The following is a 25,896-nucleotide window of genomic DNA, read 5'->3' as shown; positions in this document are numbered from 1 at the left end:
GGGGAGGTGCGGCGTCGTTGACAGTGAAAGAAGGTGTCCCGAAGGGAATGGTCCCTGCAGAAAGCAGACAAGGGAGGGGAGGAGAATGTGTCTGGTGGTGGCATCTCACTGGAGGTGGCAGAAATGGCGCCTGATGATCTTTTAACTTCTCTCATTTTCTTCAGGTCAGAGGGGTTGCCATGGGTACCCACAAGGGGCCCCAGTTATGCCTGTCTCTTTTTGGGGTATGTGGAACATTCCTTGTTCCAGTCCTATTCCCGTCCCCACCCATAACTCTTTCTCCCATATACTGATGATACCATCGGTGCTGCTTCCCCTCTTGTCCGCGATTGGAAAAGTTCATCGATTTTGCTTCCAATTTCCACCCGGCCTTCACTTTCACCTGGTTGGTCTCGGACTCCTCCCTTCCCTTGCTTGACATCTCTGTTTCCATTTCGGAGGACAGACTGTCCACTAATATCCACTATAAACCCATCAACTCCCACAGCTACCTGGACTATTTATCCTCGCACCCTGCTTCCTGTGAAGACTCCATTCCATTCTGCCAGCTCCTCTGTCTCCATCACATACGTTCAGATGAGGCCAACTTCGACAAGAGAGCCTCCAAAATGTCTATCTTCCTCAACAGGGTCTGACCCATCTCCAACACTTCCGCCCTCACCCTTTGTCTTCCCTCCCACAACAGTGATAGGGTTCCCCTTGTCCTTACCTACTATCCCACCAGCATCCACATCCAGAAGATAGTGAGATGCCACCACCAGACACATATCCCCACCCCTCCCTTGTCCGCCTTCCACGGGACCGTTTCCTCCAGAACACCCTGGACCACTTTTCCTTCACTCCCAACAACCCCACTGCCACAACAGCCCCATGGCACCTTCCCCTGCAACGACCAAAGGTGTAACACCTGCACATTTACCTCCTCCCTCCCCACTATCCAAGGGCCCTAACATACCTTCTAGGTGAAGCAACACTTTGCCTGCATTTCCCACAATCTAGTCCACTGCATTCACTGCTCACTATGTGGTCTCATCTACATTTGGGAAATGAAGCATAGACTGGGTGACCGCTTTGCAGAACATCTACTTTCTGCCTGCAAAAAAGACCATGAGCTTACAGTTGCCTGCCACTTTAACACATCACCCTGTTCTCTGGGCAACATCTCCGTCTCAGGCTTGCTGCAGTGTTCCAATGAAACACAGTGGAAGCTGGAAGAACAACATCTCATTTTCTACTTGGGGACCCTGCGGCCCACCGGACTCAATATTGAGTTCAATAATTTTAGGGCCTAAACTCTCCAACGTCCTAGCCCCCAACCCCACACATCAAGCATTGTTATCACATAGTCTGCCATTGCACACTACCTATTGTTAGTCACTAACAGTCCCCATTTAACAGCTATTCACCCTCCTAGCCATATCGTTATCAACTCCTTTGTCCATCCAACTGCTCTTCTCTCTCTTTGGGCTCTATCCCCACCTATAATTTACTCCTTAACCCCTCCTCCCACCCTTTCTTCTGTATATAAACTGATATTTTCCCAGCTACCATCAATTCTGAGGAAGGTCACTGAACCCGGAACCTTAACTCTGATTATTCTACAGATGCTGCCAGACCTGCTGAGCCTTTCCAGCAACTTTTGTTTTTGTTCAATAGTTATTTGTTGATCTTTCCTCATGGGCTTTTTGTGAAGTGTTGGCTGACTTTCAAAACCTACAATTATCTCAGCAGGGATTCTTAGTTTGCAATGTTATAGTTTTCAATAGGTTAGAGGCCTATTGAAGGATTAGCCGTCTATGACTTGGGTTATGTGCAGAATTGCTTGCTTTTATAAGAAACTGAACACTCAGAGTCATACAGTCATAGAGTCATGCAGCACAGAAGCAGACCCTTCGGTCCAACTTGTCCATGCCAACCAAGTTTCCCAAACTAAACTAATCCCATTGCCTGCATTTTGCCCATATTGCTCTAAATCTTTCCTATTTGTGTAGCTGTCCAAATGTCTTTTAAATGTTGCAACTGTATCTGCATATATCACTTCCTCTGACAGTTCATTTCACGTATGAACCACCCTTTGTGGGAAATTAAAAGCTATGAATGGGGTCTCATATGGAATATTCTTAAAATCAAGTCTGTGTACTGAAATCTGTATTAAATGTTGAGAACTTTGTTTTGGTTTTATCTCCTCATGAGCCCCGATGTTTGTCCTTCATGGAAACCAAGTTAGTTAGCATGGTGGGTATGTGGAACTTTGAGGATATTTGGAAGTCATGAATTTTTATAGGGGCAATAAGGGGCAATGGGTTGTAGGGACATAGGTGAATGGTATAATTGGCATGAGAACTATATGAGGCCATGTAGGTAGTGGAAGACATGAGATGGCATAGGGCTTTGTGGGGGAGCACACGTTGGCTTTGGAGTTATAAGGTCCATAGGGAGGTGCACAGAGGCATCCTTTGGTGGGGGGCATTTGGGGGCCACTGAAGTCACATGGTGGGGGCATGAGCCGATGAGTTGGAATGGTGGGTGCAGGAGGTGAGAGCTAAAGAGCCTAAAATCAAATAATGCCTCGTAAATAAAAGTGAACTGTTGCAGATACTGGAGTTCTAAAATAAAGAAGAGTCATATTAGATTCAAAACATTAACCAGCTGGCCTCAACACTTCGTCTCCTGTGTGGCTGTCAACATTGCGCTTTGGATTCAGCATGTCCAGCTTCATCCCACCTCCCTGCAACCTGGAACAAAGGATATGACAATTGAGGCCTTTTTCTGAGTCAGATAAGCAACTTGGGAGGTTTTCTTGTAAAACCCAGCACTAAGCGATAAGTGATTTTTGAGTGAGCTATCAGTCAACTAGTTGCTGACACAGTTGACGTGTTGAAACCTCATATACAAAGAAGTGAACTGAGATTTGGACAAGATGATGCTGGGCAGTAGCCAAAAACTGTAGCTTAACATAAGTCAGTAATTATATTGCAAGAGAACATGGGTGAGTTGGGCAAATGTAGCTTGACTTATTAGAAAACGAAAATATTTGTGGACAGAGAAGAAAAAGGAAAAGGTTTAAAACTTACAGAAAGCAGTAAAACTACAATTTGAGATTATGCAGAAATAACAATAGAAGTAATTTGCAAAAATAAAGAATTAGTAAAGGGAAAAAAAAGCAGTAAATTTTCAATATTCCAAATGTTTGATGGAAAAGGATTCTTAGAAAGCAGAAAATGTCTCAGTGAAATTAAAAATATGACACAAACTCTGTAGTGCTGCTCAGGTGAAATATTTTACATTCACCTCAGTGCGTTTTCAGAGAAATAAACACAACCACCCAAGACAAAACTACCTGCTTGACTGACACCCATCCACCACCTTGAATGTTCACTCCCTTCACCACTGGTGCACAGCAGTGAGTATACCATATTGTCTAACTTAATTGCGATTTTTTGCTGAAATCACTGAAAGTGTTGATGGGTACAATGCAGTTGATATGTGGGTGCATGGACTTCCAAAAGACATTGATAAAGTGCCACATGCCAGGCTTTTTGGTCGATTTAAAACCCCTGGAATAAAGGGGGCATTAGCAGCAGGATATAACGTGGGCAGACTACAGGTGAAAGAGAGTGGTGGTGAACAGTTAGTTCTTAGAGTGGAAAACAGTATATAGTGGAGATCCCCAGGGGTCAGTATTAGACCTCTGCTTTCCTTGATGGATCTTAAAGACCTTGATTTTTATGTGCAAGGCACAATTTCAAAATATGCAAATGCCAAAACATGGGAGTCAACTGTGAGGACACTTGAAAAGGTTCAAAAGGCTGGTGGAAATGATGTGAAATGTGGCAATCTCACAGCTTCAGATCATGGTGAAGCAAAACCAATGGTATTTAAAAGGGGAAAAACAAAGGGAGAGTGGTAACAGCCAAGTTGCTCTTGCAAAGAACAGACAAAGATGTGGCAGGCTAAATGACCGCACCTGTGATGCTACCATAGAATGTTTCTATCTACAAGATGAACTGCAGCAGCTCTACAAGGCTCCTGCAATAATGCCTTTCAAAAAAGCAACGTCTACCACTGTGAAGAAGAAGAGTGGTAGAGCTATCACCAACAAGTCCCCCTCTAAGTCACATACTGTTCTTACTTGGAACTGATAATCACCATTCCTTCACTGTGAATGAGTCAAAATCCTGAAACTCCCTCCCTAACAGCACTGTGGGTGTACCTACACCAGACATGTACCTTGCCACTGCTTTCTCAAGAGCAATTAGTGACGGGCAATAAATGTTAATGACGCTCACACGTTGAGAATGAATTTTAAAAATCTACTTCTTTGAAAAAGCTCTTAGCCATCTGCCATGTTGTCCGTATTTACCTTATCCAGTAATTTTGCTTTATACTGCTCCTATGAAGCACTTAGAAATAAATGCTTTATTATCTCATAGGCACTATATAAATACAAATAGTTGCTGTTGATAATAGCATTCCACTGAACAGCAATCACCAACTTCAAAAAAACTACCAGCTGCAACATCCAGCAATGACTATGGGCTGTGAGACACGGAGTAGGGAAAATATGATTGAAGTTAAATGTACTGGGAGCGCATTTACTACATGAACTTCTAACGGTGGTCACTCATTGATGCAACAGTGCAGTGATGCAACGAAGTGCAGCTCTCCTAGTTAGAGAGAGGTTAAGTGGAAAGCAACAGAGCAAAGACAAACACCTTTCCATAGTTCAGTTAATGGAAACCACCATGCTTACCTTGCAATCTCACAACTATTGGAATCTTCAAATCCAAGTTCTCCACAGCCAGAATAATACCTTTAGCAATTACATCGCAGCGCATGATGCCACCAAATATATTTACCAGAACAGCAAGTACCTAGAGAAAGAAGGGTCCATTTTAAAGTAACAATATAACTGCCTGGGTAAAGAGCAAAATCAGTGTAATTAAATCAAAAGTACTTCCTTATTTACTTGTCAATAAGATCAATTACACTGCATGAATTGGTAACACCTTCCAGCACTAAGATTTGTCTTCTTGTATATAGCATATCAGAAATAAAGGCATTTACTCCCCAGAAGGGCATAATCTCTTACTGGAAGCACAAAACTATACAACTACCTCTATAAAATCAGTCGAAAATACAGGTGAGGATGACCTGATTGAGATTGTCTATTATTTGATTCCGGTTTACTAAATTTCAAGCTGTAGTTGCTACATTCATCTTGTCCAGATTATGGGTAAATAAATCATGTCTTTTTCCATGATATTTAAACACTGCTGCCTGACCCAACTGAGTGTTTACAGCATATTGTTTTAAATTCAGATTTATAGAACCTACTCATTGTAGGAATTAATTTTCATTTCAATTAACATTAATACAAATAAATACAGAATAGTTTCTATAATGAGCAGGCAATCCATGATGCCAAGTGTAAACCCACAGCGAGTCAAAAACTTGGCTCATTGTGTTATTGTCAAAACTGCCACTGGCCATTCAAGACAAAGCAAAAGTTCTATGTTTTGAAGCAAACAGGGTCAATATGTGTCCTTCACAACAAAGGGCTGTCCTTTACAGTTTTAAACTGAACGCATTACACAGAAATTAGCCATCTAGCCCAAATGATCTGTGCTGGAGTTTACTCATCATGCAGCATTGTCTGATTCACTTTCATCTAACCCTAATAATTTCTTTCCATTCTTTTCACCCCCAGTGTTAACCAGCTTTCCCTCAAAATCATCTGTGAGATTCATGTCAATGACTACTCGTGGTAACAGGTTTCATACTTTAACCATTCTTTGGATAAACATGTTTCTCCCAAATTTCTTAATGGATTTGTTAGTGACCATCTTTATTTATGGATCCTAATTTTGGTTTCAAAAATGGAATCATCTCTATACCTAGTCTATAAAATCCCTTCATACCTTTAAAGGTATCCAGCAACTGCTGTTTTCTTGCAAACACAAACTGTTTAAATTTCAAGGAAACAATTTATATTTTAAAAATTGTGAAGGGAAAGAAAACATGTGATACTAACATTCACATTAGGCACGTCTCATCAAATCCAACTAACAGTGTGAGAAGCACCACCCTGAATGAGTGACTGATTATTTTCACTAAATTGGGATCAAAAATATGTCTAACTAGACTCAGTCCATTGATGAAGTATAAGTGTATTTTCTGAAACTGCTTATCCTACAGTACCATTGCATTGCTATTAACTGTGAAATATAAAATATTGAGGTGTTTGGTATGTTGAATTCTTAAAAGGAATGCACATGGGAACCCTGATCATCTCCCTTACTGCTGGGAATTTCTGTCTTCTTCAAATATTTGACTATTGAAGCTGCAGAAAAGGTGAAACATCCATTACTTACAACAAAAGGTAGGAAGCATTTATTGAAACCGCACATAGCAGAATTCATCCAGGAAAAAAGTAGAAACCAATGGGAACTTTAAACAGCGTCTCAGACCGTGAGCATTGTCTGGGGAAATCCGCTAAAAGAATCTATAAAGCTACAAAGATCAGGACTCATTTTGTAAAGCCATTAAGAGAATAAGAGTCATTTAATAAAGCCACAGGCAGCAGGATTCACTCAGTAAAGTAATAAGGAACGAGGAATTGTTTATTAAGGCTGTGATTAGAGGGATTCATCTGGAGAAGCCACAAAAAAGGCAAAAATCATCTATTTCACTTGAAGGTAGGAATCCTCCACTTTACTTGCAGAGCACAAGAATCCTTTTTGGCTGCAAAAGCATGGGTAAAGCTTTCAGTATACTGTAACAGCATTGTTATACGGCAGAATTAAGAGCCTTCAAAGAAAGAAAAATAAATATTTAGAAGACATAGCAACAGAAGTAATATTATCAGGAAGATTTAGTTTCAGAAATAGGCCAAATAAACATTGAATAGGACATTTGGAGAAAACAATTCTCAAGATACAGAATTGCATCGAAACCGATATTAAATCAGAATCGCAAGTGAAAACAGATAATTTTGATGAACTCTGTAAGCCTTTGCAAAATACCTTAAATGTCAGAATAAACAAAATTCTTGAAAGACTAAGATTTAATAGAAGTGTTCAGCATCCAGGGGAATCCAAGGATGATTTCATTTATGATCTCTAAGATTGGTAGAAAAATGTGATTTATGGAGATTTAAAGTCAGAGTTCTTAACACATTAGAATTGTTGTTGGAATTGTTCATGGGTATTTGTCAAATTTATTTGTCAAAAAAAAAAGATATGACTGTACAGAGTCCCTTCAGACAGTGAGTGAAGTCTGAAAACAAGTCTGAAAACAGCACAGATCGATCCTAAAAGGGGATCATCTTCTCACAGGAGATCTGCATAATCCAGTTACCTTCTAAAGTACAAAACCACAAAGATACACATGAGAAGCCACTTATAGATTAGGACAGACAGCAAGTCTCAAAAGTTGATGCCAGCATTATGGAGAAAGGAAACTGCACAGCACCAGCAGTGCCCACTTATTAAAAAATGCTTTACCTGTAAAACAACAGGTTTCTTTCAGAAAATTTGGCAAAATACAACACAGAGCAAGACGACGACAACCAGCTACTCACACAAATACTATTACTATTACTAATATAGAGCAGTTTACAATAGAAACCAAAGGTAATCCTCAGGAAAACAGGTGATTCATAGATTCATACAGCACAGAAAAGGCCCTTCCACCCATTGGGTCTGCACCAACATAACTACCACTAAAAGTGCACTACTCCCAATTTCCTGCACTTGTCCCAGATCCTTGAATGTTATGATATCTGAAGTATCATGTAAATATTTTTTAAAGGTTGTAAGGTCTCCAGTCTCCACTGCCTTCCCAAGCAGTGCATTCCAGATTCCCACCACTCGCTGAACGTAAAAGATTTTTCCCAAATCCTCTCCGAATCTCTTGCCCATAACCCTAAAACTATGCCCTCTCATGATTGACCCCTCAACCAAGGGGAAGTGCTGCTCTCTATTCATCTTGTCCATACCCCTCATAATCTTTTGATCATGTCCGCCCTCAGTCTTCTCTGCCTCAAAGAAAACAATTCAAGCCTATCAAGTCTTCTTTTAGCTCAATTTCTCTATCCCAGGCAACATCTTGGTGAACCTCCTCTGTACTCCCTCCAGTGCTATCACATCCTTCCTGTAATGAGGCAACCAGAACTGCATGCAGTACTCCAGTCATGGCCTGAACAATGCTCTGTACAACTCCAACATTACCTCTTAACTTCCATTCTACACCACGACTGATGAAAGCAGGTGTCCTATATGCCTTAACTACCCTAACCACATGCTCTGCCGACTTCAGGGATCTGTGAATAATTACCCCAAGAACCCTCTGTTCCTCTAAGCTCCTCCCAGTGTCCTGTCATTCATTAAATACTCCCTCATTTTGTTTTTTCTTCCAAAGTGCATCACTCCACACTCATCAGGGTTAAATACCACCTGCCATGAGTCGAGCCATCTGACCAACCCATCTATATTTTCTTGTAATATACAACCATCCTTTTTGTTTTTAATCATTCTATCAATCTTGGTGTCATCTGCAAATTTGCTTATCATTCCCCTCACATTTTCATGTATATCATTTATGTATATAACAATCACTAAGAGTCCCAGTACTGATCCTTGTGGTACACTGCAGGACACCGGCCTCCAATCACTCAAACAGCTTTCCACCACTACCCTTTCTTACTAAGTTTCCCTCAATTCCATGTGCTTTAATTTTCTCAATCAGTCTGCCATGTGGGACCTTGTCAAAAGTTTTGCTAAAATCCATATAAACTACATCAACTGAATTTCCCTCATCCACACACTTGATCACACTTTCAGAAAATTCTAACAAAGTTGTTAGACATGACCTCCCACTGACAAAGCCATGCTGACTTTCCCTAATTGACCCAATTTGCTCTTTCAGAATTTTCTCCAATAGTTTCCCTACTACTGATGTGAGACTCACCGGTCTGTAATCTCTGGTTCATCTCTACCATTCCCCTTAAATTGGAACCACATTAGCTGTCCTCCAGTCCTCTGGCACTTCCCTTGTGGTCAGAGAGGAATTAAAAATTTGTGTCAGAGCCCCGGCAATTTCCTGCCTTGCCTCCCACAGCATCCTGGGATGCAATTAATCTAGGCCAGGGAATTTGTCTGTTTTTAAGCCCATAAGGCCTCCCATTTCCTATGTGGAACTTTGCAAGTTCCTTTTCCTGAATTCTGTACCTATGTTCTCCTTTTCCAGAGTAAAGACCAAAGAGGAGAATCCATTCAACGCCTTTCCAATATCCTGCAGCTTCACACAGAAGTTGCACCCTTTGATCCCTAATGGACCCTACTGTTTCCCTGGTTAACCTCTTCCCTTTAATGTATTTACAAGATATCTTAGAATTCTCCCTAATACTGTTTGCAAGTCCTTTTTCATTCCCCCTTTTTACTCTTCTAATTGCTTTCTTAAGTTCCCTCCTGCACCTTTTGTATTCCTCTAGGGCTGGAGCTGAATTGCTTCCTTTGGACTTGCTAAAACCCCTATTCCTCTTCTTTATCCAGTCCTGAACTGTCCTGGATATCTCTGAACTTATTGGTCTTATATTTCCCTCTAAAGGGTACATATCGGACCTGTACTCTCCCCAGCCCCTTTTGACTGCCCCCGCCATTGCTCCGCTGTAGACTTACCCGCAAGGAGCTCTTCCCAGTCTACTGTGGCCAGATCCTGGTTTATTTGAATAAAATCTGCTTTCCCTCAGTCCAAGGCGGTCTTTTGCAGGCCATCTTTATCCTTGTCCAGAACAAATTAGAACCATACTGTGTTGTATTCGGTACTGCCTAAATGCTGCCCCACTACCACAAACATCTGTCCGGCTTCTTTCTCTAGAACCAGATCCAGAACTGCGCCATCCTTTGTTGGTCTTCAATGTATTAATACAAAAACCTCCCCTGGATACATTTCAAGAAATCCACCCCATCTAAACCCTTAATACTATGACTATTCCAATTTATGTTGGGAAAGTTGAAATCCCCTAGTATAATTACCTCAATATTACTCTTACACACCTCTGTGAACTGTTTATGTACTTGCTCCTCTATTTCCTGCTGACTCTTTGGGGATCTATAAATACACTCCCAAAAAAGTAGCTGCCGCCTTAACATTCCTAATTTCTCCCAACAAAGCCTCGTTTGAGGACCCTTCCAAGATAACATCTCTCTTTATTACAGCAATTGACTCCTTAATTAATAGTGCTACACGTCCACCCTTTTTACACCCTCCTCTGTCTTGCCTAAAGATTCTATACCCTGGAATGTTGAGTTAACAGTCCAGTTCTTCCCTCAACCACGTTTCTGTGATGGCAACAATATCATATTTCCATGTATCAATCCATGCCATTAATTCATCAATCTTGCCTATTATACTCCTGGTATTATAGTAAAAACCATCCAGCCTTGCCTTACCTCTCATGGCACCCAACAAAGCTGAACTAACTGTGTCTTACTTCCTTTGCTGTCACATGATGCGTCTCTGTTCATTGATATTCTGTGTTCCTTCTCCCTTCAGACAAGATATTTGTAATTTGGGCATTTTACTAATTTTAACCTTGACACAGTAATGAGTGTCACTATATTGTCAAATAGTGTACCACAGTTGGAAAAACTCTTTATGGCCTTGTGTTTCAAAACATAGCTTACATTAAGCACTTTCTTTGTTTATGGATGATAAAATGTCATATAATTAGAGGTCTACCTTTCCCATACATTGCTAATTTATTAATATTAGGACATGATCGAGTGGAACTCTTTAATTTTGTTGAATGGATTATTCCATTTATGATTCATTCCTTTTGAAAAGAAGGTCTGATTTATTTTGCCTGATACTCCTTTTCCATTTTTGGGAAATCCAGTTCCATCTGTTCCCTCAGTCCTAAAGCACAGTATGATATCCATTTGAATAATTGTTTTTGATGTCTCAGAAGAGCCCCGTTATCCTAATACATTATTCAAATATATTTAAGATATTACTTATTTTATATAACCAAACAAAGAACATAAAGATTCAAAACATTTTAATAGAAACAGGTCATTAAAATCTTAAAGGAATAGAATCAGATTCATTGATATATCCATAGCATGATTGAAAATGACAAAGGTCATGTGTGCTTCAACTACAATTTTGCAATAAATTTAACCTAACTACCATTAACTGATTACCCCGATTAAATAGATTCCTATGACCTAAATGCAGAATTCAACAAAAATATCTCAAGATAAACAATAACCATGAAATACTGCATTAAAATAGTAAATTAACAGGTTTTTCTATTTTCACTTTTTTGAGGTGGACATAAGGAGTGATTTTTTTTAAAGACAATAAAGAATTTCAATGAAGGGCTATTCACACTAAGAACCTCAAGTCCAGTATATGATCCGTAAATCAGGTGAAATATTGTATTACAATGAAATAGTGTTACACGCTTTTTTTTTTGAGTCTGCTGCCAAGTTAGAGCTATGCCATTATGGTCTGTCTTCTTGCAGGGCATAAAATCTAACAGTAAACAATGCCCAGAATCAATCAGTTCAATTACTGTTCGGTAAGGAAAAATTAATGTTTGTCGTCTCTATGTACTTTCAAATGCCTGAGGATCAGCAGGTGCTAAAGAATTTTAGGTGGTTTGTTGTTTAAAACAGAACTGCTGCTGGTGTGTCTGCTTTGAATGTAATCTACAACTAAATAAACTACATTATAAGCATTTTACATCTGCACAACGGTGCAAGCTAATTTCACTGTACTTCATGACAAGGTGCTTCTGTTCCATTCACACAGAACATAAGAACCTAGGAGCATGAAGAAGCAATTCAGCCCCTTGAGCCTGCTCCGCAATTCGATAAGATCATGTCTGATCTCATCTCACCTCAATTCCACTTTACAGCCTGTACTCCATAAGTCATATCTGATCTCATCTCATCTCACCTCAATTCTACTTTACTGCCTGCTCTACCGCAGGGACCATTCCCTCCGGGACACCCTGGTTCACACTTCCTTCACTCCCAACAGCACCCCACAGCCCCAGGGCACTTTCCCCTGCAACTGCCAAAGCTGTAACACCTGCCCATTTACCTCCTCCCTCACCAGTATCCAAAGGTCCAAACGTACTTTCCAGGTGAAGCAGCACTTTACCTGCACTTCCCATAATCTGGTCTACTGCATTTGCGAAACAAAGCGTAGACTGGTTGACATCTATGTTTTGCCTGCAAAAAAAGACCCTGAGCTTCGAGTTGCCTGCCACTTTAACACACCACCCTGTTCCCTGGCCAATATCTCTGTCTCAGGCTTGCTGCAGTGTTCCAGCAAAGCTCAGCACAAGCTGGAAGAACAACACCTCATTTTCCACTTGGGGATCCTGCAGCCCTCCGGACTCAATATCGAGTTCAATAATTTTAGGGCATGAACTCTCCCATGTCCTAGCCCCCTGCCCGCAGACCAAACCTTGTTATCACATAGTCTATTGTTAGCCACTAACAGTCTCCATTAACAGCTATTCATGCTCCTAGCCAGATTGTTATCCACTCCTTTGTCTGTCCAACTGTTCTTCTCTCTCTTTGGGGTCTATGCGCAACAAATGTTTACTCCTTGCTGCCTGCCCCCACCCTATCTTCTACATATAAACTGACTTTTTCCTAGCTACCATCATTTGAGGAACAGTCACTGGATCTGAAATGTTAACTCTGATTTTTCTTCACAGATGCTGCCAGACCTGCTGAGCTTTTCCAGCAACTTCTGTTTTTGTTCTCCATAAACCTTCAAATCATTAAAGATCTGTCCATGCCTTCCTTAAATTTATTCAGTGTACCAGCATCCACAGCACTCTGCTATAGTGAAATTCATAGATTCAGTACCTTTAGAGAGGTGTAAATCCTCCTTATCTCTGACTTAAATCTGCTATGCCTTATCCTAAAGTTATAACCTTTAGGATTTCCCCTCAAGTAGCTGTTCCAGTCTACTTTGGCCAGATCCTGCCCTATTTTAACAATATCTGCCTACACGCTCCAATCCAAAACCCCTCTTTGCAGAGCATTTTCCTTTTTCATAACAAACTTAAAAAGTATGGCATTGTGGTCACTATCACTAAAATGGTCTCCCATTGCCCTTGAACAACTGTCCAGCCTCACTCCCCAGATTAGGTTCAGCACTGCACTAATCCTTGTAGGTCCATCTACATGCGTTCAAAACAGAACTGCAGAGTGTACGGGCCCAATTTATTCAGGGTGAAATGGAGAAGCAACAAGACCAGAGAAGCCTGGATGTCTAGGAACATTCAGAACTCGATAAAAAGGAAAAGAAATGTGTATAATGGATACAAAAGGAGCAAATCAATGGAGGTCATAGTGGAGGATAGAATGTGCATGGGGGAGCTTAAGAAAGCAATGAGGAGAGTAAAGAGGGGCATGAAAAAGCACCAGCAGACAAGATTAGGGAGATTTGCAAGATATTCTACAAGTATATCAAGGAGAAAGGAAATAACCAGGGAAAGAGTTGGGCCCATATTAGGCACCAAATCTGGGTATAGAGCCAGAGGACACTGGTGAAATGTCAAACAAGTATTTCACATCCTGTCTTCACTCAGGAGGAGGATGATTAAAGTAAAGGAATCAGGAAGCTGGACTGTGAGGTTCTTCAGCATACTGATATGAGGGGTGAGGAGGTACTGAGGTTTTGGCTTAATTGTGGACAAATACGCAGGTCCACATCAGCTGTATCCCAGACTGCTGTGGGAGATTTGGGAGATATTACCAAGGACCTGATTCAAATTTTTAATTCCTGTCTAGTCACAAAGGAGATGGCAGAGGACTGGAGGATAGCTAACATGACTGCACTTATCAAGAAGGGTGGTAGAGATAAAATTACAAAGCAGCAAGTCTTGTATCAGTGCTAGGGAAACTACTGAAGAAAATTCTGAGAGAGTTAATCTCCATTCAGTGAGGCAAAGTTTGATCAGGATTAGTCAGGATGGCTTTTGTTGAGGCCATGCCTAACAAATTTGGTTGAATTTTTTGAGGCAGTGATGACACATGTAAATGAGGGTAGTTCAGTTGTGGTCGTTTATATGGATTTCAGCGAGGCCTCTGACGAGGTCACACATGGGAGACTGATAAAGAAGTCAAAATCGCTTGGGATCCAGGGTAACCTGGCAAGTTGGATCCAAAATTGGTTTAATGGCTGGAGCCAGAGGATGTTGGTAAAAGGCTGTTTGTGTGACTGGAGGGCAGTGTCCAGTAGCACACCACAGGGATCAATGCTGGTCCCTTATTGTTTGTGATAAATATAAACAATGTAGTTGAGAATGTAGGGGGGCACAATGGTGATGCAAAGATTGGCCAGGTGGTTGACAGTGAGGAAGAAGGTCTTAGGCTACAGGAGATATAAACAGATTGGTCAGCTGGGCAGATTAGTGAAAGATTAGTAACCCGGATAAATATGAGGTGATTCACTTTGGAAGAAGTAACAAGACAAGGGAGAACTCAATCAATGATAGGACACTAGGAAGCTTAGAAGAACAGAGGGATCTTGGGGTACTTGTCCACAAATCCCTGAAAGTGGCAGGGCAGGCTAATAGGGTAGTTAAAACGACATACAGGACATTTGCCTTCATCATAGATTATTACAGCAGGAAGCTTATGTTGCAGCTGTATAGAACTTTGATTAAGCCACAGATGGAGTACTGTATGTAGTTCTGGTCACCATACTGTAGGAAGGATGTGTTTGCCCTGGAGGGGGTGCAGAGGAGCAATATCACGATGTTGCCTTAGAAACAGCAGTTTAGCTATGAAGATAGGCTGGATAAGCCTAGATTGTTTTCTTTGGAGCAGAGAAGGTCGAGAAGTGAGATGAAGAGATGTATAGGATTATGACAGGCATGGACTGGGTGGTTAAGAAGCAGATGAAGGGTAAATAACAAAGGGGCACACTTTTAAGTTGAAAGGCAGGAGGTAATAGGGTATTTGAGGATGTTTTTCCACCCAAAGGGTGGTGGGGTCAAGAATGCACTGCCCAAGAAAAACCTCAAAACCTTGGTCGAGCACTTGAAATGTCATAACATTCAATGGCTTTGGGCCAAGTGCTGGAAAGTGGGGCTATTATAGATTTAGACTAGTTTTTTGTAACACACAATTCCATCTTCTGAAGTTTAGAAGAACAAGAAGCCATCTCGTTCAAGCATTAAAAAAAAAACTTACAGTGATCAACACGATGGATGCAGGACGGATATCTGCCTTACTGGGAAACAGGAGGCACAGTCTCAGTATAAGGGGTAGGCCATTTTAGGATTGAGATAAGGAGAAATTTCTTCACTCAGAGGGTGGTGAATCTTTGGAATTCCCTGTTCCAGAAGATTGTGATTATGTTCAACATTGAGATTGATAGATTTCTATATTAAAAATATTAAGGGATAATGTTGCAAAGTGGTGTTCAAGCAGAGAATCAGTCAAGATCTCACTGAATGGCACAGCAGGCTCTATGGGCTAAGTACACTACTCCTATTTGTTATGTTATTATGAAAAAGTTTGATTTGAATTTGAGACACAGGTACAAAATGATCATTGCTGTGGATTGAAAGTCATAATCGCAGATTGTTAGTAAAAGAATATGGTGTAATGTAGGCAGCCGTACCAAAATTTACAAAGAACATTGGGATTCTGTTTTGAAAAGGGGCAGAAAGGGAGATTGAAAAGTGACATGAAATACTTTGGGCCAGAAGCCTTTTCTGTAATACATCATATCTCTTCAGAGGTACTTGTAGTAAACAGGCATGGAGCAGTTTTCTCAAATAAAAGACGGATAGAGACATTACTGAGAAAATCCGAACATCAAGGCCCAGTAAAGCACTTGTTGAACTTTGGTAACTGTTGTACAATGAAGAAACCTGGCAACTAATTTGGCAAAGCAAGATTCCACAAACAGTAAAATATAATTCCCTAAAATAAAACTAAGTACCGTGGATGAAGAACTGAAACAAAAACAGAAACTGCTGGAGAAACTCAGCTGGTCTGGCAGCGTCAGTGGGAAGGAAGCAGGGTTAACATTTCAAGTCTAGTGAGACTTCATCAGAAGATAATGCCCTATCTGGTTTTGATGATGTTGGTTGAACTTTCGCTATTAGTACGTGCAAGGTTCAATGAGCAAAATTTAATATCACTCATCCCAAGATCTATGGAAAGATAAAAATGTAAGCATTCCTTTAGTCAGCAGTTAAAGAGGGTTTAACAATGTTCCATGTATGTATTTGTCAGGATACGGACAAAGCAATGCTTTCAGCAACAACAAATATTCCAACACTGAGAACAGATTCAACGATGTCAACCTTGGGGCAAACAGGCACATTTTTTAATACTTATTGAAAATTTCACCCTGCATACAAATGGCACCAATAGCGACAGCTGCAGCAAAGAGTTTCTGAGGTATATCTAGTTCGGTGGAGATATTGCTGGAAGAATCTGGGTAACAGAATAGTGGGCAAAATAAAGCCTATTTGATTGATGCATATCTATTTAATCTCTTATCAGCTGCAGCTACTGCATGCTGCATGTCTGACTTTATCTGCAGAATCAAACTTGAGTCCCTGCCTAAAATGTGAGGGGATGGGTTTCAGAAGGTTATGCGAAATCCAACACAGATTGATCCTGCATTCCTATCAACATGGATTAAAAACGGCACCTGACACCTTTCTGCTCTCAGGTACTGAATGCTTACATGTAATGGATAAAGCTCACAAGAATGTCTTCATCCTCTCACTTATTTTTGTACAATCCAGAGAATTGCAACATTGGCGTTCTCTCTTCCTTTCTTTGTACAAAAAAGGAGTTGCAATGAACATGCAATTCAATAAAAACAAACTTCCATTCACAGAAAGATCAGGTTGTATTTAAAACTAATTGCTCAGAGGATTCAGCCTTTTCTAATTAATAAAGTTGAAAGCCAAGTAGACTTTTAAAATGAACAAACTTATGGCACAGAAAGCACACGGCTTAGTCTGGCCTAACACCCACATTTTGACACTTGTTAAATTGCAGATTTCACAACACATCCCATGGATGTTCCTGTGTGCTGCACTTTACTTGAACCAACCCGTAAATGGTTACAAAGCAGTTTGACCTTACTAATATTCCAAATTTCAGAAGGGAGTGGGATACATGTATAAAATGAGTCTCATGCATTCATAATTATCTATGAGCATTGGCAGTTTGGGTTACACAGGCTCCCTGTCCAACCTTGTTTGCTCAGTGACTTGTGCACTGGAAAAGTGCATGAAAAAAATAGAACTGCTTAGATGACTAAAGGAATGGAAGAGCAGTTAGAATCACAATTCAACACCACTCACATTTCTGTTTGAGGTTATAAGTTTAAAGGCTTCTTTTACTTGATGAGTTGTTGCTCCACCACCTACATCGAGAAAGTTGGCAGGGCTACCTCCATGAAGCTTTATGATATCCATTGTAGCCATAGCTAGCCCTGCACCATTGACTGAAAAATAAAACACCCACCAGTAATACAACTAAGACTTTTAATAAATCAAAATAAGCTTGTAAAGTAGCAAGAAACAAAATTAGATTGTAAAAGCTTCTACATATTTTTTAAAAATTAATTCATGAGAAGTGGGCTTTATTGGTTGGGCCAGTGCTTGTAACCCATTCTTGGTTGCTCTTGACAAGGTGGGAGCAAGCTGCTCTTGAACTGCTGCAATTTTTCTGATGTAGGTCCACCCACTACTAACACTACCAACACTATTACTGGAGGAAAGGAGATCTATTTCCAGGTCAGAATGGTGAATATCTTGGAGAGCAAATTGCAAGTGGTGGTGTTCCCATATTTTACCGTCCTTGTCCTTCCAGATGGTAATGGTTGTGGATTTGAAAGATGCTATCTGAGGAGCATGGAATTGTTACAATGCAACTTGTACATGGTACACTGCTGCCACCATGTGATTAGAAATGGATAAGTATTGCTAACCCAGCCGGAAAAGCCCACACCCAATGAACGTATAAAAAAAATTAACAAAGACAAATATGGTTCTATTATGGGCAGAGACAGGATACTTTATAATAAGAAACAAAGAAATGGCAGACAAGCTAAATAAGTAATGTGTCTCTGTCTTCAGAGGAAACCACAAGAAGCCGCTGTATAGTAATTCAGATCAAGGGGTCTGGAAGATCGTGGAACTTAAAGAAATTAGTAAAAAAGAAAGTCATATTGGAGAAGTTATCAGGACTGAAAGTGACGTCAGCCTTCCTGCTCCTATGATGCTGCTTGGCCTGCTGTGTTTGTCCAGCTTTACACCTTGTTATCTCAGATTTTCCAGCATCTGCAGTTCCTACTATCTCTATCCCAGGGACTAGATGATTTTCACACTAGAGCATTGAAAGAGATGGCTATAGAGACAGTAGGCGGATTAGTGATTATCTTTCAAAATTCTATTAATTCTGCATCAGTGCCTATATTGTTTAAGAACAGGAAAGGAGAAAAAGAGGAACAACAGACTTGTTAGACTGATGTTGATAACAGAGAAAATCTAGAAGCTATTATAAAGGACGTGATTCCAGGATATTTAGAAAGTGTTTTCTGTGTTAGACAAAGTCAATATGGATTTGTGAAAGATAAATAATGTTTAACAAACCCACAAGAGTTATTTTGATGTTACTGGAGAGTTGTTAAAGAGGAAACTAGCAGACATCATATATTTGGATTTTTGCGAGGTTTTTGATAAACTCGCATACAGAGGTTAGTGAACAAAATGAAAGTGTGTGGGATTGGGGGTAACATACTAACATGATTTTAGGATTGATTAACAAGGCTAACTCAGAGTAGGAATAAATGGGTCATTCTTGTGCTGGCATGCTGTGCTGCAAGTTCAGTGCTTGGAACCCAGTTGTTCACAATCTAGATCAATAATTTGAGAATGGGTGCCAACCGTAACATTTAAGTTTGGCAGATGATACAAAACTTGGTGGAAATGTAAACTGTGAGGAGGATAGGGCTTCAAGGGATTTTAGACAGGCTGAATAAGTGGGCAAGAGCATGGCAGATGAAATATAATGTGAATAAGTGTAGGTTATTGTGGAAGGAGTGAAGGTGCAGAGTAGTTCTAAAATGATGAGACCACCCATGGGGTATTGTGTGCAGTTCTAGTCATGTTGCCTAAAATAAAATATACTTGCTATAGAGGGTGTGCAATGAAGGTTAACTAGACAGATTCCTGGGATTGTGGAACAGGTCCTATGAGGAGACTGGGCCTGTATTATCCAGTTTAAAAGAATGAAAGGAGATGTCATAGAAAGTTACAATTTTTTTTAAAGGATGGGCAAAGTAAATGCAGAAAGGAGCTTTCCCCTGTCTAAACCAAGGTGCACAGTTTCAGCATAAAAGGCAAACCATTCAGGACTGAGATGAGGAGGAACCACCTCAGTCACAATTTTATACCTCAGCTGTGGAAGCTCAGTCATTAAATAAGTTTGAAACAGTGATTGAAAGATTTCTAGTTACTAGTGACATCAAGAGATGTGGGGATAATGCCGGAATATGGCATTGAGGTCAATGATCAGCCATGATCTAGAATTGTGGGTTAGGGTCTCAAGGAGCTAAATGATCTACTTCAGCTCTTCAAGCTTCTAGTGGTATTAATGTTTAGCAGCTGGGTTATTTTTAACTGTGATTTTTTGTTTTCCATCAAGGATACAATAAACCCTGCAGCACCTAATAGGCCATCTGGAAGACTGGCATGAGCTGCATCAGAAAAGAGCACAAACTTCATATCTTCTGGGTCACCCAAGGCTAGAAACTGGAGTGTGAATTCTTTCTGTATTTAGTTTCATTAATGTTTTATTTGCCATTAAGACAGCCTCAAAACTAGCATGTTTCATCATAGTACTCCGTTCCAATGAGTCATAACTAGCATCAGGTCTAGTCCGAGTACACAACCAGTTAAGATTTCTGATTGGACAATTAAACAGATGCGTTTCTTTCCTGGAAGCAAATATCATCTTTATTTGAGGACCTGGCCTAACATATTGGGATGCAGTTAACACTTCAATTAACTTAAATTCCAGGAGAATGTTGCTGAAATAGCTAAGAAGATCCTCAAGATCACTTAACCTGCATAAAGGAATCCACTCTAACATCCTGATCAACACGTTTATCTTTTAAACGCCACACCTTTAGTTTGCTTTTAATCCTATATCCCATCAGGCAGCACCTTTTCTGTGTGTATCTATCTGTTTGAAAGGCTAGTTGTCCCCCAGTATCTGTGTACACACCAAATTCTATACAGCTATTCAACTGCTTTTGTTTGGCACTTTCACCAATTTATCTGCTGATTTGTTTGTAACCACAGAAAACTTCTCAATTATAAGAGGTTCTGTTTCTCATCATACTCCCAAGCCATGCCATAGTCCTTGTTCTCAACAAACTACAATCTCTACTCACGCTCCTATTTCATTCTGGACCATCACAACAAGACCTGCCTCTGCTGTGACTAGAATTCCATTTGCAAGTTTACAATCTTTTCCCATATTCGCATCCAGGTCCACCTTCAGGAGTTGCATTGCTTTTCTGGCCTTCCACATCTTTACCTCATTTTGCCAATCCACAGATCTTTCCTCATCATGTTGCACATTTAGCTCTTATTTGTGTTTCCCAATAATAATGCATTTCTCTATTCATTAGCTAACATATATGTTAGTTTTGGTGTTGACCTCTGTGGCAAAAAGCTTGTCCTGTATTTCTGTATCATCTTGTCCGTTCAGTCAGCCCTTCACCTGCCAAAATCTGATCCTTTTAGTTGTCATTCCTTACACCTGCCCATAGATTTTCCATGGGGTTTAATGCGGTAATTTGCTGTTAGTGGGGCATTCAAAAAGCACCTTCAAATGTGTATCTTCTTAAACAGGTTGAAGATTTGTTAATTAGGCATATAGTCTGAACCACGAAATGTAAGATAGGAAAGTGAACTATATGTCAATTTAGATATAGAGCAAATTAGAAACATATATAGAATCAGGAGTAGGTCATTCAGCCCTTCGAGACTGCTCTGTCATTCAATATGACCATGGCTGATCATCTAACTCAGTACATGTTTCTGCCTTCACCCCATATCCTTTGATCCCTTTAGCCCTAAGAAACACATCCATCTCCTTCTTGAAAACATTCAATGTTTTAGCCTTAATCACTTCTTGTGGCAGAGAATTCCACGGGCTCACCAGTGTCTGGATGAAGAAATTGCTCATCTCAGTCCTAAAAGGCTTTTATCCTTAGGCTGTGGCCCCTGACTCTGGACTCCCCAGCCAATAAGAATATCGTTCCCGCATTTACCCCCTCTAATCCTGCTAGAATAAGTTTCTATGAGATCCCACCTCATTCTTCTAAACAAGTGAATTTAGTCCTAACCAATCCAGTCCCGCCATCCCAGGAATTAATCTAGTAAAGTTCCCTTGCACTCCCTCAATAGCCATTAAACCCTTCCTCAGACAAGGAGATCAAAACTGAACACAATACTTCAGATGTGATCTCACCAAGGTTTGTCTAGTTGCAGCAAGACATCCTTGCTCCTATACTCAAATCCTCTCACTATGAAAGCTGACATACCATCTATCTTCTTTAATACCTGCATGACTAATACATTCATTTTGTGCAAATGCATTAAGGTACACGGCCTTAAGGCGTGCCTTTTCAGCATTCTTACTCCTATTCACTGTGGCCTTGCTCAATTCTAGTCCTTGAATTCCGTGTTTATCACCTTTCTTATTTCCCCATTATGTCTTTTGTTTTATTCCTTGTTTCCATCAAATGTGTCTTCCAGTATAGGTTCCCATCCCCCTGCCATCTTAGCTTAAACCCTTGCAACCTCATTCACAGATACATCCCTTAGGACATCAATTCCGGTCCTACCCAGTGCAATTGTCCAGTGTGTACTCCCCTAAAACTGGTCCTAATACCCCAGGAATCTGAAACCCTCCCTCTTGCACCATCTCTCCAAGCCATGTGTTCATCCAATATATCCTATTTATTCTACTTTAACTACCTCGTGCCACTTATTAGTGCCCTTGACTGTAGGGGACCCATATTCGTCTTTATTAATGTTTTTCTTTTCCCATACCTGGAAGCTTTTACTATCATTTTGTACGTTTCCTGCAAGGCTACTCTCATACTCTATTCTCCTCCTCTTAATCAGTCTCTTTGTCTAATATTGCTCCTAATCCTCAGGACTGCGCCAATTTGTATGCTCTTCCTTGAAATTAATATTATCCCTAATTTCCCTTATTAGCTATGTTTCCCATTTTATTTTTGTGCCAGAATGATATTAATAATTTTCACAGTACCTCCATCTTTGTCATTGCCTATCTACCATCGCCATTTTAAGAGAAAGAGTGTTTGGGCTAAGAGACTGCAAAAAGGAACAAAGATCACAATTGAACTTTGAAGATATAATTTTCAGAAGCATAGAGGTGATTTGAAGTAATTACCACTGATCAACTATATTAGAAGTACATCTTGACTGGAATGGCTAAGCCCTAATCATACCGTTGGCGCAATTACAGGCATCACACCTTTTAATGTTTTTAAATGGCACTAAGCCAGGCAGTGAATGCTATTCTTGCGAAGCTGATGGGGCAGTAGTACACCTTAGACTGCAACTTCCAGATTTAACTGCACATGTCTACTTGATTTGTGCTTTAAAAACAGTGAGAACTTTATCATTATTTTCTGGGCTATTAAATCAACTTGTCTTTTCACTTGGGAACTAATTGATAATCAGTGATAGAGCTCTTCTTTCTCTCATAGCCTTCCAGCAACAGCAGCAGTTAGCAAAAAATATAATGCACAATTTGTGACTGCATTTATTTGGATTTTAGAGTTAAATATTGATCACTTAGATGCCATTAGATTGCCAAAGGAAACTGATCATTTGCATGCACAAATAAGATGAATTAAAAACTAAAAAGTTTGCATAAAATGGGTTCAATAATAAATTTTAAAACATAATTTGGCTATTTTTTTTTTCATTTGATTCTATTAATTGATCAGTGATGGATTCAAGCCTCATCTCTTACCCAAACAACCAATGTTTCCATCCAATCCAATGTAATTGAGATTGAACTCAGCTGCTTGCTTGTCTTGTTCATCTTCTTGACTCCAATCCTGCTGGGCAAAAATATCCTTCTGTCGATAGGCAGCATTAGAATCAAAGTTGATCTTTGCATCCATGCACATCACTGCAAACAAAAGGAAATTACGTCTGAAAAATGAATTAGTAATACATAGGTAATTTTAATAAATGGTTGTCAACAGTTAATAATTGCTTGCATTGTAGAGTTGTCAACTGTCAAATGATAGCCAATTAGTTTAGGCCAATCCATAAAAATTTAATGAGGGGTCCAATGACGCAAAAGCATCATGAGAACCGCATTAGCTCTCACGCAGAGGAAAGTAGTGGTAAAACAGTACCATCATTTTACTGTCAATTTAAATGTATTGTGTGCACTTGTAGTCATTACCAGCACTCATTAGTATTCAACTATATTTCCCTGAATGTTATTTGAATAGTAGAAAGTACAAACAGTGGATATACCCAGGATACTTGGCTTTTTTATCTTAAAAATGGGAGATGTGGAAATGAAAACACTGTATTAAAGGATAGGGAGACAATTGAAAAAATGGATTTAAATTAACTTGTTTTTCTAAAACATCAATATCACACAACAAAAAAGTACGCTGCAAAAAGAATAACTAAGGTTACATTTGGTGTTGTGCACATTTTGCTACAAATGTGTCCACAGTTCATCAACATAAATGATATGAATCATTAATTGTGATTTACCATCACGATTAAATCATGGAGATAGATACAAGTTGTAAATTGTTTCCCAATCTATCAAAACACATCTCCAATGGCTTCTCTAATAGATGATCATGTTAAATGTACAGAAATGATTGATGCAAGGACTTTGTCGAATTTGGTTGTAAAGGCATTGGTTCTTGGCTCATGATATTACTTTGCTGGAGGCTCTTCCATTTAAAATTGATGAAATTACCAACCATTGCGTGCAATGCAAATACAGAACGAATCAGAATAACTGTGAGCATCTAATTACATGTTTAGAAAACCTCAGCACATCAACTCCTTACATATGTTCTTTTAAGTCTCTGAAGATCCAGTCAATATGACATTGGTCCAGTTTTTCCTGGAAATTTGCACCATTATGTCACAGGAGCAGTTCCACTATGGAAAAGTGTTCCTGGAGATTTTGTAGCAACATCAGACCATTAAAACTGGGCTATTTGATAAAAAAATCTATTTTAGATCATTATAATACTCAGTACATTTCAAAAACACTGTTGTATTAGATACAAAATTGCACCTTGAAACCACAACATTCCTTAACTTCTCAGGACCTTCATAGTACTCCACTATTTCTCTCACAAAAACACTGGAGAAGAATTCAGAAAAGACCAGTTTAAAGGAACAACCAAGCCTTCTTGGCATAAACATCCAATTCGTAAATATTAGTAGGCAAATTTGAAATCAAATCAGGCCATTGTACATTACCGATCCCAGAGGCATCTTCCACCATGGGATTAATCTCAACCATACTGGCATCATATTTGATAAACAGCTCGTATAATTTGATCATATTGTCTGCTGCATCTTCTATCACATTATCGGGAAATCCCATTTTCTGTGCAAGCTGGAAAAATGATGTTAACAGTGAAATTAGTATTGAACTAATGAACATTTTAAAACAATCTTTGCCAAAAACTGGAGTAGCTGTCTGGTTCTGTGTACCCCATGTGATTTTAGTATTTTGCAGTAGGTTAAAAATTTAAGTTTAAAATGACTCAAGTTGGAGGGCAAAAAGCTCATGTTCCAAAGCAAGCAATTTAGAAAATACTGAAAAAGCAAAGGATACTTTGTGTCAATGTGAAGGGTTCTTGTGGTGCAGTGATAGTGAACCTCAGGACCAGTAGGCCCTCAAGTCCCACCTGCTCCAGCAGTGTGTAATAACATCTCCGAACAGGTTGATCAGTAACTAAATAATCCTAAATTGTTTGTTGTATTGCTTCTGGGATAACATTTGCTTCTGAACCAGAAGTTCGTGTGCTCAAATTTCATACCAGAGGACTTTGTCACAGAACCGTTTTAGTGTAGTACTGTCAGCTGACATCTTTCAGTGAAGTTAAAACGAAAGTCTTACCTATCCCCTCAGATAGATATAAAAATTTCCACAGCACTAATCTAAGAGTAGTAGGAAATGTTCTCTTAGTGACCTGATAAGCATTTATTCTTCAGTCATAAGACAAAGAAAAAGATTATCTTGTCATTTAGTGTCATTTGTGATCTTAGAAAGGGTGTGGAAAATTGGCCAAAAGAATATTTTCAAAATTGAGCTGTTTTGAAAAGAGTAGAGAAAGGCTATTAAAAGTTGGCTAGTCAGTCAATAACCAGAGGACATATATTTACAGTTATTGACAAAAACTTCACTCTCACCACCTGAAATAGAAATAGCATGTTTCTTGGTTCCAATGCAACACCATCAATGTCAAGCCCTTCACTGACCTGGTGATGCAGCTTGATGCCAACACTCATGATGAATAATTTCACAGGATCATAAAAAAGCACCCCACCCATCACCCACTCTCTCTTTCTCTGCATTCTGTAACCCACCAGTGGAGGGTTGTAATGTTCTACAGCCCTGCCAGCAAAATGTAATCTCAGATTATTTTCTGCTTAGAGATAGTAGGAACTGCCGATGCTGGAGAATCTGAGATAACAAGGTGTAGAGCTGGATGAACACAGCAGGCCAAGCAGCATCAGAGGAGCAGGAAAGCTGACGTTTTGGGTCTGGACCATTCTTC

The 25,896-nt window shown here is 39.7% G+C and overlaps 1 protein-coding gene across 1 annotated transcript in view; it reads right to left on the bottom strand.

Moving 5' to 3' along the window:
• Positions 1-25,896, bottom strand: part of LOC109918944 (succinate--CoA ligase [ADP-forming] subunit beta, mitochondrial-like) — a 74,607-nt gene that overhangs the window by 4,032 nt on the left and 44,679 nt on the right. The window contains exons 3-6 of the mRNA XM_048602534.1: positions 24,590-24,728; positions 23,094-23,255; positions 17,372-17,514; positions 4,754-4,874 (exon numbers count right to left, since the gene is read on the bottom strand). Of these exons, the coding sequence (XP_048458491.1) occupies positions 4,754-4,874; positions 17,372-17,514; positions 23,094-23,255; positions 24,590-24,728 (565 nt within the window). The remainder of the gene's footprint in view (positions 1-4,753; positions 4,875-17,371; positions 17,515-23,093; positions 23,256-24,589; positions 24,729-25,896) is intronic.

This window comes from Rhincodon typus, chromosome 11 (genome assembly GCF_021869965.1).
Source record: "Rhincodon typus isolate 14 chromosome 11, sRhiTyp1.1, whole genome shotgun sequence".
NCBI classification, from domain to species: domain Eukaryota; kingdom Metazoa; phylum Chordata; class Chondrichthyes; order Orectolobiformes; family Rhincodontidae; genus Rhincodon; species Rhincodon typus.
This window is presented reverse-complemented; position numbering and strand designations above follow the sequence as displayed.